The sequence below is a fragment of the Ylistrum balloti genome, unplaced genomic scaffold, assembly GCF_031769215.1.
Source record: "Ylistrum balloti isolate Yb309-2 unplaced genomic scaffold, AGI_CSIRO_Ybal_v1 Utg372666, whole genome shotgun sequence".
Lineage (NCBI taxonomy): Eukaryota > Metazoa > Mollusca > Bivalvia > Pectinida > Pectinidae > Ylistrum > Ylistrum balloti.
In genome coordinates, this window is record NW_026783144.1 from 37,474 (window position 1) to 52,086 (window position 14,613).

The 14,613-nt window shown below is 33.3% G+C and overlaps 1 protein-coding gene across 1 annotated transcript; it reads left to right on the forward strand.

Moving 5' to 3' along the window:
• Positions 1 to 4,729: 4,729 nt before the first annotated feature.
• Positions 4,730 to 12,006, forward strand: LOC132564742 (myotrophin-like). Its single transcript, XM_060229372.1, has 4 exons — positions 4,730 to 4,826; positions 6,744 to 6,848; positions 7,077 to 7,160; positions 8,216 to 12,006. Exons 1-4 carry the CDS (start codon positions 4,740 to 4,742, stop codon positions 8,309 to 8,311), a joined length of 372 nt encoding a protein of 123 aa, XP_060085355.1. The 5' UTR covers positions 4,730 to 4,739; the 3' UTR covers positions 8,312 to 12,006.
• Positions 12,007 to 14,613: the final 2,607 nt, after the last annotated feature.

A 14,613-nucleotide genomic window follows, 5' to 3' on the forward strand; every position in this document is an offset into this window, starting at 1 on the left:
AAGTTAGGGTATGGCCTTTTTAAATTGAAAGGAGTGATTAATATGTGATCTTGGTGATTCATATACAATATGGAACTGATGACGTACATCTTAAGAGAAAATAAGTGCATACCTGATCCTCAGAGATGATGTCTCCATTCCCAATCCAATATCTTATACCGATGATAGCCATCATCTTCAAAAGACTTACTCTTGTGGGTGCACATGGTTTGTGTGCAAGTAATTTACAGGTTGACCAGAGGTCAAACAGATACCACAAGTCCTTCATTCATTTGGAAACAATTGGTGTGTTACAATGTATAAAGGTTTGTAAACGATACACACTGTGCAAAAAAAAATACACCACAACAAAGAACAACTAACAAGTGACCTCATGATGTTTTATGAAGGAATCGTGACGTCACTTACTGGTGTAACATCAGTACAGGTAGGTCAATCACCCGTGAATTTTTCGGAAATTTGAATTTAGGACATCAAATAAAACAAGAATACTGTTAACTTCTGCTATAGTTATACATGTATATTTGAAATTGCGTTACAAACATTTGATTGGATTAACAAAGATAATACTTCACAAGAGACTGTTTCAATTACATATGTACTTACTAGCTCGAGGTAAATTATCTTTTACGACTTTCGAAATCAAACCTTTGCTACTTATTAATAATAACATGATCACATACCGTTATATGGTATAATTTCCTCAATGCATTTTAATTAAATTGAACTGTACATGCATTAATAGTACCCACGAAATCAATGGAAAAAATTCTTTCTCATTGCCCGTCCTCTATTGGCACTGGTATTTACAATCCCAAATACGAGGATGCACTGTTATTCTTCTGGGTAATTATGAAGACGGACACATCCTGAAACAGTGTTCAACTCTTTTTGACATGACAATTTCCAGTGTATCGAAAGCATTTCATTCAATAGTTAAAGCATTATAAATTAGTCATTGTTCCTTTGTTCCTTGGACATGAACATCTTACAAGAGACAATATTCTGGAGCACAACACTGTGTTCTCAGAAGCATTTCTCGGCCATATGGCGACTGTTATACCTGACGGTACATATATTGCCATTCCTAAAAAATCTTATCACAAGCTCCAGAGTTAGAGATGCTCTTACTGTGGTCAGAAGAAGCGGGACTATTTGAAGTTCATGAGCACAGCCATGTCTGATTGTTACATTCTGGACAGCAGGACCTTTCCTGCAAGCGATAATGATGCGAAGATTACAAAGGCGATCATGGATGTCTCTTCTTGCTGGAAAAAAATGACAAATTCGGTTTTTTTTTTATGAAAACACGCCTCAGTGTTCACAACAACTTAGCTCAGAGTGTGCAAAATGAGCCAGATCTGTCAAACTAGATGTTACCGCGGACAATTGTGACTTTCCAAAGTTAGACACGTAGACAATATCCTGTGTAAATGTAAACATTTTATTTCAATTCACTTTACAATACTTCCATCCAAACCAAATCTCCCCCTTCGCTCGTTATCGTTACATAAATACATAGAAATATTGTTAATCAATTTTAATTACTTTGAACGAAACTCCAAACTACCATTTTGGGCAATTTATTTCATATTGTTTTAAGATGTTTTTTAACACATAGTCACGAATGGCCTCCAACAGGTAGTTGTATTTTTGACCTTCTAAAAATTTCGCTTGATGTAAAAAGAGTATGTTCTTTCTCAAAATCCATCACATTTTTATCTCCTGTTCCCAACGTATTCAAAACGTGTGAGTTCTTGTTTTGTAAACATGATACTTTACATGTTATTGTTAGCATGTTCATGTTCAGTTTTCAGTGGATCCAGGGCAAAGCCCTTACGTTGGTGGAGTTTAGCATTGTTTGGTTGCAAATTTAAGAGCTAAAATACACATAAAACCATGTTTGTTTTTGTTTTGTTTTTTTGTTTTTTTTTGTTTTTTGTTTTTTTTTGTAAAATTCCTCAAATTGTGATGATGACAATAATAAATGTAAATTGCAAATCATTACTAGGCATGATAATATATACATTTGTCTTGAAATGTTTTAAGTCATGCTAAAAATATCGTGTCGGTCATTAAAATTTCTTATATTGAATTGATATATTTTGTTTTTGAAAGAAATTTTCTGTTGTGTTTTAAAAATAAGGAGCTTACATAATTTTGCTGCAGTTACAGGACTGTGTTTTGAATTCGTCTGCTGTTTATACCACAATGTTAATGTAACCGCAACATAACAAGGGGTCATTTGATCAAGATTAATTGTGTTACACATATTAACATGTTGTAGAACAGGGAGTAACCAGTCCCAGCATCAAACTTGTTATCAGATAAGTGATGAACTATTTGGGGAAAACCTGAAAAGAATTATCATTGTATGGTAGCCCCAAATAGTAAACTGTTCCAAAATACAATCCTTTAATGTATGCCTATAAGTCAATTATTTCATAATCAACTGGGTATTGTTCCGTATACCTAAAAACACCAAACTTGGCCATTGTAGGCGTGAGTGATTCCATAAGATTATTGTGCAGAATGAAAATTCATTTTATGAACAAGTACATCCATGTGTTTTGAATGCCTTTTGACAGCATGGAAGAAGATACGTACATTGAATATTTTTTGTACATTCGCATGTTTGTATTGTCACATTTGTCACATTACAAAACTTCAACAACTTTTGCAGCAATGTTTTGCGTAAATTTCAAAATCACTAAAGATAGATACAGGTCAACACTTACGCCTACTAGTGATTTTTGTTTCCAATGTAACAAACTGTATGTTACGTTTAAGAATATGATAAAAGCTAAATTTCAGATGACATTGAATCTACTTTCCTGAAAATGCAATTCTCTTACGTAAGAGTGCAGCTTATGGAATGCCATGGAAATACTCAAAAAACATTTTCGTGGAAGGATATCTTGGAAATGACATGGAAAATGACACCGAATCTACGAGATTGTTTGCGAAGTTGTAAAACTTCCGAAATTGTTACTTTTGCTACCAGCAACCAATGCTGTAAGTGAACGGTCAGCATCAGCATTGGGCAGAATCAAAACCTATCTGCAATCAACAATGACACAACAACGTCTGAACAACTGCATGCTACTTCATGTCCACAAACAGGCGACTGCATCTATTCATTTAGTTGATATTGCAAACGAATTTGTAAACAATGAAAACCGCGAGAGGGTATTTGGAAAGTTCACATCAGATGACTGATTTCGCATAGTTTCTTTGTTCGATAAGGTCAAGTAAAACTTTTCATATTATGAAGATTGAAATATTTCAACGATATGATTCAAAGAAATGAATATATACTATATTGTCACAGAATTGTGTTTTGTCAGTACAGTGTATATGATATGATGTAAACCGACCTGCTAAAACTTAATTATCATTGAATAATAAATATCTTCTGTAAAATTTGCAATTTTTATTAGTATTTTGACAAAATTATTGGGGGGGGGTCTAAAGCAACCAAATCATATTATTATAACACCCAAATAATGAATTCATTGAACATTTTCTTCGTCATATGAGACATGGTGTTCCTATATATTTTTGACACCCGTAGACATAAATGGCTAATTTACGTTAAGTAAGTATCTAATCAAAATATGATTGATATACGTCGGACTTAAACACGCGGTAAAAATAATAGGTGATTATCTGATAAGCTACAGCGTTTTATTCTGTCAGGGATAGGTAAATATGCATAAGAATAGTTGGAGAGTTAAAACTGTTCTATTTTATCAGTACATGTATGTTCAGTTAATGCGACCCGCTCATGTAATGTTATATATCGCCAGTGTAATATAAACAGCAAAGGTTTTCATTGGCTGCGCAAGTCACCTTAAATCGTTTGCTGTGATGTTCGTCGTATGATGAAAATGACGAAACAAAATGGCTACTGCCGATTGATAAATGTTCAAAGACTGACAAAAATGTCAACGTCCCGTGAGATGTGATGAAATTAAATACATAAAATTCGTTTTCATTTCATACATTTCATCGGAGACATATAATATGATATATACGTCTCTGATTTCATGAAACTCGTCTCGAGCTGGAGGTTTTAACTTAAATTTACTCACCAAGGCTCGAAAATATAAAAAATACATATGAAAATAAAAAAACTTCTAAGGCTTCTAGAATTTCGTTTGAAATGAAAACTCATTTCAGATCTTTTATTTATCACATACTACACCCCACTATCCGAAGTACCGCAAAGTGACCCCGCAGAGATGTTACGGATTCACGGTACTAAAGAAAAAGACATAGACTGGATTATTTTGTATCACATACAATCGGTCCATCGTCCAGGGAATGTAACTAGATTAAAAAACCCTTGGGGTGTCTTTTGTTGGGTTGCGTCAGTCTGAAATCGGTATTAAATGTAACTTTTCTGAGTCATCTTGAATTCGTTTTCATTTCAGGTAAAATTTCATAAAACTTGTCCCGAAGTTTTATTTCTATTTATTCATTTCGCCGAAGCTCGCAGGGGTTCGCATGGGGAGCCCCTAAGACTCCTTAGACTCTTTCATAGAACTGTGTTTGAAATCAAGATCATTACAGGTCTTCCCTCTCGTTACACATACAAATCCTGTACCGATAACAATTCTATATGCTAGAGTTGTTTTGATTGGCTGAGCGTATACTACGTGAGCTAAACAAAACTTTCGTTACAATATACATGCAATGGGTGAGATTACTTCCGGTTTTGTGCTTCAGTAACAAAAATGGAGAAGAACACGGATCCAACTGAAGATTTCAAATGGGTCATACAAAATGGTGACGTCACAGTGGTGAAGGAACACTTTAAGAATGTATGTACGGTTTGCGAGTCTTTCCGATTACAAAAGTAGCCACTAAGCTACCCAATCCTACAGATATTTTAGTCAACATGTTAGACCTACTGAGACTTTACAATGCCCCTCTCAGAAACATCTCGCCATTGTAAATCTCTGTTCGAAATAGGGTGTGTCTGTATATTGCTACTAGTTTGAAGTTTGCTACTAGATTTATGAATGACAACGCTGTCTGCGTCCTCCGACAAGTGACCGCGTATACCGGTGCACGAGATGGCAATGAAACCTACAGGACTTTTTGGCCATGTTGACATTATTGTAATCCTATGAAACATTTAAAGTGGTATATAGTGTGGAAGATTGCGATAAGGTCATAGTCAGAACAGTTCAAATTGGTAATATTCATACATTAGCAGTGCTCTGATCCGTTGCAGTCGATTTGACAATTAAGTTAGTCAGATCGGCTTTCACGGATTAGAGACCGTGCAAGACACTGTTGACGGGTCCCACATCCGCTCATCGGACAGCCCTGCTGTATAAGTTCTGATGGCTTTCTTGATCTGCGACTTGAAAAAACTGTTCTACCTATCCACCAAGTTTGAAATAGACGCAGTCAGTTATATGATTTTGTTTTATGGCATGGTTTGTCATTTTGCCAATCTGACCTTTTTCTGCCTTCTTGTCAATTTCGCCCATGCCTTGTTTCCTGCGTCTTACTGATTTAATTACAATCCAAACCATCCTTCCAGCTTCTTATTGTAGTATCAGTCTTGCAATCCAGTTCTGTAGCATTCTTTCTAAACACATTGTTTGATTATTAGGTTGGACTGGGATATGAATGTGGTAGGAAGTAATGTAAAACACTGTGCCACAGCTGGGGTTCAAAATTCTAGTCTCAATCCAGACACTTCACCATTGGGCTTAAGGAAAATTTCCACATGGTTACAGTCAACCAGTGGTTCATGCAAATATGTACATTGTTGCCAATGGAAAAGCAAAAAAGACATTTGAGTTGCATCAATCTGACGTGCCTCAACAAATACGTACAACTGGAAAGCTTAAAGAATGTCCACAATCTTGTTAAATTCATGTCTTAAAATTTTAACTGACCACAGGTAAAGTCTAACCAAGCTTTGAACAACTGTACTGTCAACTTCTACACTATTTACTTCATCCTTAATACTCTAGGGGTTAAATTACTTCAGCTCTGCACCACAGGAAAATTTCTCTTGCAAACTTGAAGGCACAAGCGAAGTAATTTGATAGGTCTAGGACAGGTTTCAGGGGGAAATGACTAACCAATCACTGAATGATATGCTCCTTTAATGATTGCAAAAGAGTGAGACCCAACTTCAAAGCCAGTAAAATATACCTTTTATGTACACTAAAGGATCAAACTGGTCCTATCATCTTATCTACAAGGTGGAGCCTTCAGTTTTGCCTTAAATGTTCCAGGAGTGAAGAGAGCGATATTGAGTATATATATAACCCCTGGAGTATTGAGGATGTACTCCCTCCTTCACAAAGTCTTTAGCCCTGAAGACAAATCAACCAAATGTTCAATAAATCCAAGGAAGCATTTCAAACAGAGATAACTTCTACTTCTGGAGTGGTAAACAGCACCAAATTTCCAGTAGGAAGGATTAATGAAAATCACCTAGCTCTCATTGAGGTTCAAACTTTAACTGGATACTCTACCTCTTGAACAAAGGGAATTCTCAGTAGCAAATTCCACTAATATTTAAATGAAAAGAAAACAGTGGCTTTTGCCAATATTCTAAGTATAAATTGTTAATTATCATGAGCAACTTGAGTATTAAACCTACGTTTTTCAGAAGGAATTCGAAATAGGTAAAAAAAATCTATGTACACTTATTATTTAAAGCTAATTGTCAGAAATCATTTTTTTTTTAATTTTACTGATTTTTTTCTCAGGGTGTCAATGTAAATGAATTTGTGCAGAACAGCTTACATATTGCTGCAGATTTTGGACACCATGAAATGCTAAAGCTTTTGATAGAAAAAGGTGCCGATGTAAACGTAAGTAGTATTGGTTGTTTGAGTATCAGTAAGTATTTGTATCACCCATTTACTAATCCTTCAAACCAACGAGTAAGAAAATAAATGTAGATTAAAAATTGAAAGAAAATGTCCATCATGATACTGTATATTAATACGCAAGTATGAATTCATGAATAAAAATCACTGTAAGGAATCAAAATTCAGCATGACACGAAAGTTTTTGTGAACTTCTTTGTTTATTTTCAGGCAGAAGATAAACATGGAATGACTCCTTTATTGGCAGCAATATATGAGAACCATGTGGAGTGTGTAAAAGTGCTTGTAGAAAATGTGAGTGAAGTCAGCAACTAGAAGTGACCCACGTCAAATCTTTGGCTTTAAAACACTTACAGGTCAAAGGCATGAACATGTTAAAAAGTATCACAACAGAATCTTTGTAAGAACCACAATACTCTCTCTGCAATTTATTCAGAGAAAATATCTCTATCCATTTTCTTTATCATAGTTTTGTATGTGAAAATCTTTTTTTACAATTTTTACAAAATATTCATGATAATAAACTTTTTCAGGTAAAAGGCAAATATATATAATATATAATTTGATAAATTATATCATGTGATGTAAGTTTAACTTTTACATAATTATAAAATTTAGATCATTTGGCCAAAGTAAAAAATAAAATCTTATAGTTTAAAATTAAAAAGTTCTATATCACAATCATTGCACTGTATAACATCAAGAAATTGGAACTTTATGCCATCTAGTCTTAAATAATCAAAGCCATATATTACTTAATTTAGAAATTGGCAAGTTTTTCCAGAAAAGATAAAAGACATGAATTGTGTGACTTGAGATATCATTTTGAAAGAGAATTAGAACTACAACAAGGAACAGACACATGAAAGACACTTAATGCAGTTTATTTATTAAGTATTTATGTACAAAATTGATGCTGACACTTTTAGAAGGCCACATTCTGATTCAGTGATGAAATTTTTTTGTAAAAGCCAAATTGCTTCCTTAAATACAGTCCATCATATAGGAAAGTGATATAGTGATATTTGTGTTTTAAATACCTAGCTATCTAGGTAGGATGTAAGCAATGAAAATGACTTTTGCTCTGCCCTCTTTGTCTGATGGTTGTGAGGAAAGAGAAAAGAAAAAGAGCTAGTAACAGGGTAATATATACACATGTCAGAGAGGAAAATACTGTAGGGCACCATAGTGAAGAAAGAAAAATACTTCAATTTTCTCTGTTTGTATACTACATGTATAAAGAAAACTGCTTCAAAGAAAATAAATAGTCGTAATTATTAAATTCTTCCGACAATTACAAAAATTTAGATAATTAATGTACATATCACTACTGTTGACTTTATTTCCAGGGTGCATCTCGAAATGGCAAAACACTACAAGGACAGTCATACAGTGAAATTGCATCAGCTGAGGTGAAGAAACTGTTGGCAGAGGAAAGTGCTTAATAAATTTTTATTGAAATGTGGAAAAATGGTGTTGAAGGATAAGTAGTGCTGTACATTTCAGTAGAGTCTGGATGGAATTTTTTGTTACGATATTCAGTAGAAACGAATCACTTTGTCAGCGCGCTAAAGGATTGTGATCTTCGCAAAGCTTCAGTTGACATACAATCATTTTATACAAGTATTTTTTCCCATTTTTGTTAATATTATGTAACATACACACAATAATAATCTTTGTTATATACATGTAATTTTACTCTACTTCTGTAATTTGTGAAGCCATCCTATTTAGATATTGTCATTCATGGGACCTATTTACCAGGCATGTAACACGATAATTTTCAATAGGAAAAGTTTACACCGTGCTCTTTTCATGATATATTCAGTTGTTTCTGTATGTATTTTGGAAGAGTTGACTAAAATTTTCACATATATAATCAGACAGGCTCCAGTGACCAGCACTCCTTTGAATAACATTAACAGTAGGGAAAGTATGTGAGAGAACTTTCGTAGATCTATAAATCACTGCTTTTAGATATCATTCATAATTACAAAAAATTTCAGGTATAGATGTAGGATAACAGTAGTTTTTGAAGTAATATTGCTTATATATCAGAACATGTCTATAGTTTTTTCTCCTGCTCAATAAGACAGAGATGGATTAGATACCTATATATGTACATGCTCAATCCCTCCATCAATTATGCATATTTTGGTAGCCAAGCTTTAGTTGGATTAAGCATGCTTCATAAAAGCACTTAGGATTAATGTTGCTGATGCAGGACTGCATCTTTCAGCGACATTAACCATGTAATAAACTTTTATTATTGTCCTGACTCTGTATGGGTAACTATTTTTGCTACATGGATTAAGCTTGCATTGATGATGAAGCAAGGGTTGTTGTCACAGAATGGATGCTGAATCAAACTTCTGTAACATTTGCTGGACACAACACTGCCATTCGTAGTTGTTAAATATGTGAATGTTGCAATTTGATTGAAGCGTATCTTATGCAGACTTGTTAATTAATAACGAACCTTCTTTAAATACTGATGAGAGATAAATATTTAATTCAAATCTATTTTTTTCTGATTTAGCTAATTGAGTTAATTGTGAAATTTTCAGTTTAGTTGGTTTATCATAATAATCACCGATATTGGATGGAGAAAACAATGATGAAATCATTGCCGAGATTCAGAAATGTCATCATTTCTTAAACAATTCTATTTAACAGTAGAATGAAGTATTCTTTGAGCATGTACAGCCACCAGTGACATAAGTGTTATTGAAATTACAGTTTCAAGTATTTCATGATGATCATTTTTGAGATCTTCAGGTTAAAGAAAAGTCTCCTAATGGGAAAATTTCATCCATTCAACTGAGTTTAAAATATATTACCAGGTACCTCATTTTATTATACTTCTAATACTATTTTATATGCAAAAAATCCTACTCCTAAGATAGAAAGTAATAAAGGTAGAAAATTTAGAAAGCATTTCAGAATATGTGTTAAGAAAACTAGAAATTTAATCATAATTTTCACATACATGTTCAGTCTGTACTTTATGACATTTGCAAAACTAAATTGACTTTTTAAGTTGCTATTAAATACATTTTCCTTTTTTCTCCTCATTTTCTTAAACAAGATTAGTTTGCTGTATGTATTTAGAGAGAAACAAATTAATTCAAATGCAGTAAACTTTTGGATATTTATAGACAAACATTCTATTGTTTTACCCAAGTCCCGTTTGAAATTGTATTCTTGTGTACATATGTAAAATAAGGGTATAAGATAAGGGACCAAGTGTACTGATGAGTTAAGAGCTATTGTGAAATAAGAAATATACCAGCAGGAAAAATGGTTATTTACCAGGAATATTAAAATTCTAATAGAAACTTATATGGATAACTACAAAACAATCAACAAAAACAAAACAGCTTGATGATAAAAATAATAAAAAGCAGGGATTGAGCCATTAGTGTTTTAATGTACGCGTTACTAGATATAAGATGACTTGTATTTGGACTGGTGTATATTATTCTGAATCCATGTATTTATATTGTATACAAACTTTGGTGCTATGATGTATGTACAGTGGAACTTTGTTAATTCAGACATTTATAATTACATAACATTAAAGTTCTCTGTTCTGTTCCAACAGTTGAAGAAATGAGAATGAATCGTTTAAATGTTACAAATTTCGCAGGTGTACAACTTCAGTCAGGACACACAACTGTTAAAAGACCTACGATCAGGTAGCACACGAGTAATCAAAGTATGTTCAGATTTAATTGATAAAATATTAAGCAGAAATCTACCTATGTACATCCTGAATCAAGTATTGCGCCTGTAAAAATGGCATTAGAACTGAAATTGGCAATCCTGTTGGTAGCACTATTGTAATTTTATGAAATTTAACAACTAAATATGTTAGAGTGACATGAATGCCTCCACCGTTTGGATTTTTTAAGTATTATTGGCTTTGCTAAGAGATTCTTTGAAATTCCAAGTGAGTTTGGCAAGGCAAACTTTGGTAATACCATTGTTGTGGAAATTTTGATTAACTGGTAAAGATACTTAATGTTAAATACCGGTAATTGTAATTCTGGAGAAAAAATTGATTGACCGTATTCAATTCAAAATGCGACCTCCCTATTAGTATCATACCTCTATAAAATTAATATCTGTATTGTTAAAGAGTTAATGAGCAAAAACAAATGCTGGTGGAATGATGAACAATGGTAACACTATGGGCCCCAGACCATGATAGGGCGGAAGCATAAAAAAGATCTTTGGTTTGGTTGTCACAGGATCAAAGTGTCAAGACTTAACACAGTACCCCTGTATGGCCTTAAATTCTACATTTGTATTTAGCCTGAAATTTACAAAAAGATTACTGGGACTATCGTAACTCACTACGTACTTATATATACACAATGCATCTATATTTATAATTCAATTCTGTTTGATTAAGAATGTGTATTTAATTGTCTTTGATGTGGTGCATCACTTCTTTTGTGATCCTGGGAGTTTGCTGGCAGCTTCCGTAAGACAACAGAAAATTACTCTGTGCAGATTTGTAAAACATGGTGAATTGTTCCCTCAAACTGATTCTTTTTTTAGAGAAATTTAACTTCAGATTTGGTGTTGATTTAGTTTGCTTGTAAAATATTTATCAAAATGAAAAGATTTGCTCAGTATTAGCTAGGTAGAATTTTTGCCACACTACAGCATGCATTAGAGGGTAACATAGCTGGATATTCTATACTGTAAAAGTGCAATTTTTTTTTTTTTTCTTTTTACATTCTTATTTCTATCTGTTGTTAAGTCAACATTTCCAAACAGTAACATTGTTTTTAAATGTTATCTTTGATTTTCCTTGAAAGGAAATGTAAGAATGTTTATGAAAAGTATGAAACTTGACATGTAGGTGTCAGTTTTCTTTCCCTTAAAAGAATGATCCATTTTAGGAATGCCAGTCCTAAGATGTGAAAATTAATATTTCTAGTTAAAACAACAGAATTTGAATGGTTAGTTTATGGTTTGAGATTTGTGCTTCTCACCATGCTTTTCAGTTATATGTAGACTATTTCCCAGAGTTTATTACCTGGATAAAAGTCGCGGAATATATGGAACACGTGTACAATGCTTGATACATTGTAAATGCAAACATTTATAATAAATGTTATTTATAAGATTTTAAAGTTTTGTTGTATCTTTACATCCCCTATACATCAGTGGTACCTTGTTGTGCCTTTTCTGTTGGCTAGTAAGTCCTTTAGGTTCTTCATTTAGTTTTACACTAATCAACCATTTATATCAAGAAGTGTATGATAACATAAAATAATGTGGGTCACTGTGACCTTTTTCTTTTTTCTTGGTTTATATTTCATATTCGGTTACTTTATTACAGTTCTCGGATATTTGAATTTGTTAAAAAGCTGTTGATGCATCCCTTATTTAAAAGTCTTAATCCTAGATGACAACCTTTTAGCCATCTTGTCTCAACCCAAGATTGACTCCTTTGTCTTTTGACAAGGTGAGAAGAAGAGGAATCCATTCTATGTTCATTTTTGTAAATCATTTTTGTTAGAATCATCTCAAATCCTTCATACAAAACTCTGAAATTTAGTCAGAAGTTTCATGGGATGGGTGCTATGAAGTTTTCTTGACGACTTTGATCTATTGTCTTGCTGTGAAGAATTAAAAGCTTTTTTCAATTTGATGCACTGTATTTCTCTATATTTCACACTCCAACAAGAGCCTCCGAGGGCCCGTTTTGATAAAAAAAAATGTCAAAACATAATCATGTTTTACAATCCTTGTTCAAGGTACATTATAAATGATATACAGTTCTCATTTTGATCTGAAATTTACGAATATCATTAAATGTGTTTGACCCACTTGGCCCTTACAACCTCAAAAATAGGTTAACATTATTTATATGAGGCTGGTCAAATGTCAGTACCCTTTTATCTTCTGGCACTTGCAAAGATCCTTCAAAGTTTTCAATCAATTTGACCCATGTGACCTTGTAAGTAGATTGCAACTATTTATATGAGAATTTTTAACACTCAATTCCTCATACCTACGAGTCAAATAATATCTTGGATCTTCGGGTACTATGATGGAAGACGGAATATTTTTCTTCAAATGCTTGATTCCTGTAACCTTGAAAATAGGTCAAGGTCATGTATATGATGAGACTTCATAGAACTTTATCCCATTTACCTAACAGCGAAGTATTAGAACTCTAGTTCTCTTAGACTAATTAAAGATTTTAACATACATGCATCTGACTTTGCCTTTGAAAATAAATCAAAAACATTCATGAGAAAAACATACTCCAGCCCAAGTATCCCTTGTCTAAATATCAGTACCCAGTTGTCGTGCAAGCTAAAATTCATCTTTAAATTAATAAGGAAATTAATAATTTGAACAGTATATAAGAATATATCAAATGTCAAAGAGGGAGAGTAGTGCCATATGTTCTGATAAAGCAAACAAAGTTTTAAAGAGAATGTATGAAAATGAGAGAAACCTCTGGACAAGATTGAAATACAGAAAGTAAAGGGAAAGAACTTTTTGAAAATACTGTTGAATGAAAATGCTATTAACGAATACACAATCTCATGTTGTTAACAAAACTACAAAGTTTCAAAGAATTCAGTTAAACAGAGGGAGAAGATATCTGAACAAGATAAAAATAATGCAAAAACAAAGGTCAACTCTGACAATTGTACAATCATATTACCATCAAGTAAAACATATTTCTATGTAACGATCATGAAGGCTACAAAATTTCAGAGAAATTGCTGAGAAATTGAGGAGGGAAATCTTACAAAATCAAAATGCTGAAAAAACAAAGGACTGCAACTCCTTCAAGAATTGTTGAATCATAATGCTGTGTAGGAAAAATTTTGTGTCCTGGTGATCACACCTATTAAGTCTAAAAGAAATCAGTTTAAAGCGGAGAGGATGTGGGAACAAGATTATTATTGTGAAAACAAGAAGCAGTAATTCTTCAAAATACAGTCAAATCAAACTGCATTCAGTAAAACAAAATTTTTTGTCCTCATGACTAAGCCTACCAAGTTTAAAAGAAATTGGTTGACAACCAAGGAGACCTGTGGATAATATTAAGGCTGCATTCACATAACCCTGTTGAACTGGTTTAGGTAGTCTGGAATTATTCCACTATTCATGAAGCACTTGTACCGGAAGTTTGACCCGGTATATGTGAAGTCAAAATGCAGTGTTTTGAAATTTCCTGTCGAGCACAAGTCAATCAACTAAAATGAAGACACCACCTATTTCACTCATATTATAACAGTACAATATTCCTGGAAATATGAGCGTGCACCAACCCTACTTTTTATGCTGAAATTCTGGAAACTTATGATATCGGACTCTCAATCTGCACATGCCAAATGTTCCACAGTCCAGCTTCGGTACCTGGCGTTTTTCCATGTAAGTTCAACTGTTTCAAATGCTTACACAAAAGCACCCAATTATTACCAAAACTGGAAGTAACTCTTCCAAATACTGTTAAATCAAACCTCCATTCAGAAAAGTACTTCTTGTCATGTTTATTAAGCCTACAAGTTTATAACAGATTGGTTGACAACTATGGGATGAGATCTTGTATTAAGATAACTGTACAACAGATGGTAAAGACAATGCCATACCATAAAATGTCCCGTAAAAAATATGTGGACAAATAAAATGTTTAATGCCAGTACAGGAAAAATTTGATTGTGATTTTTTTGAAGAAATTGTTTTTCAAAGATGAGAGAACACAATC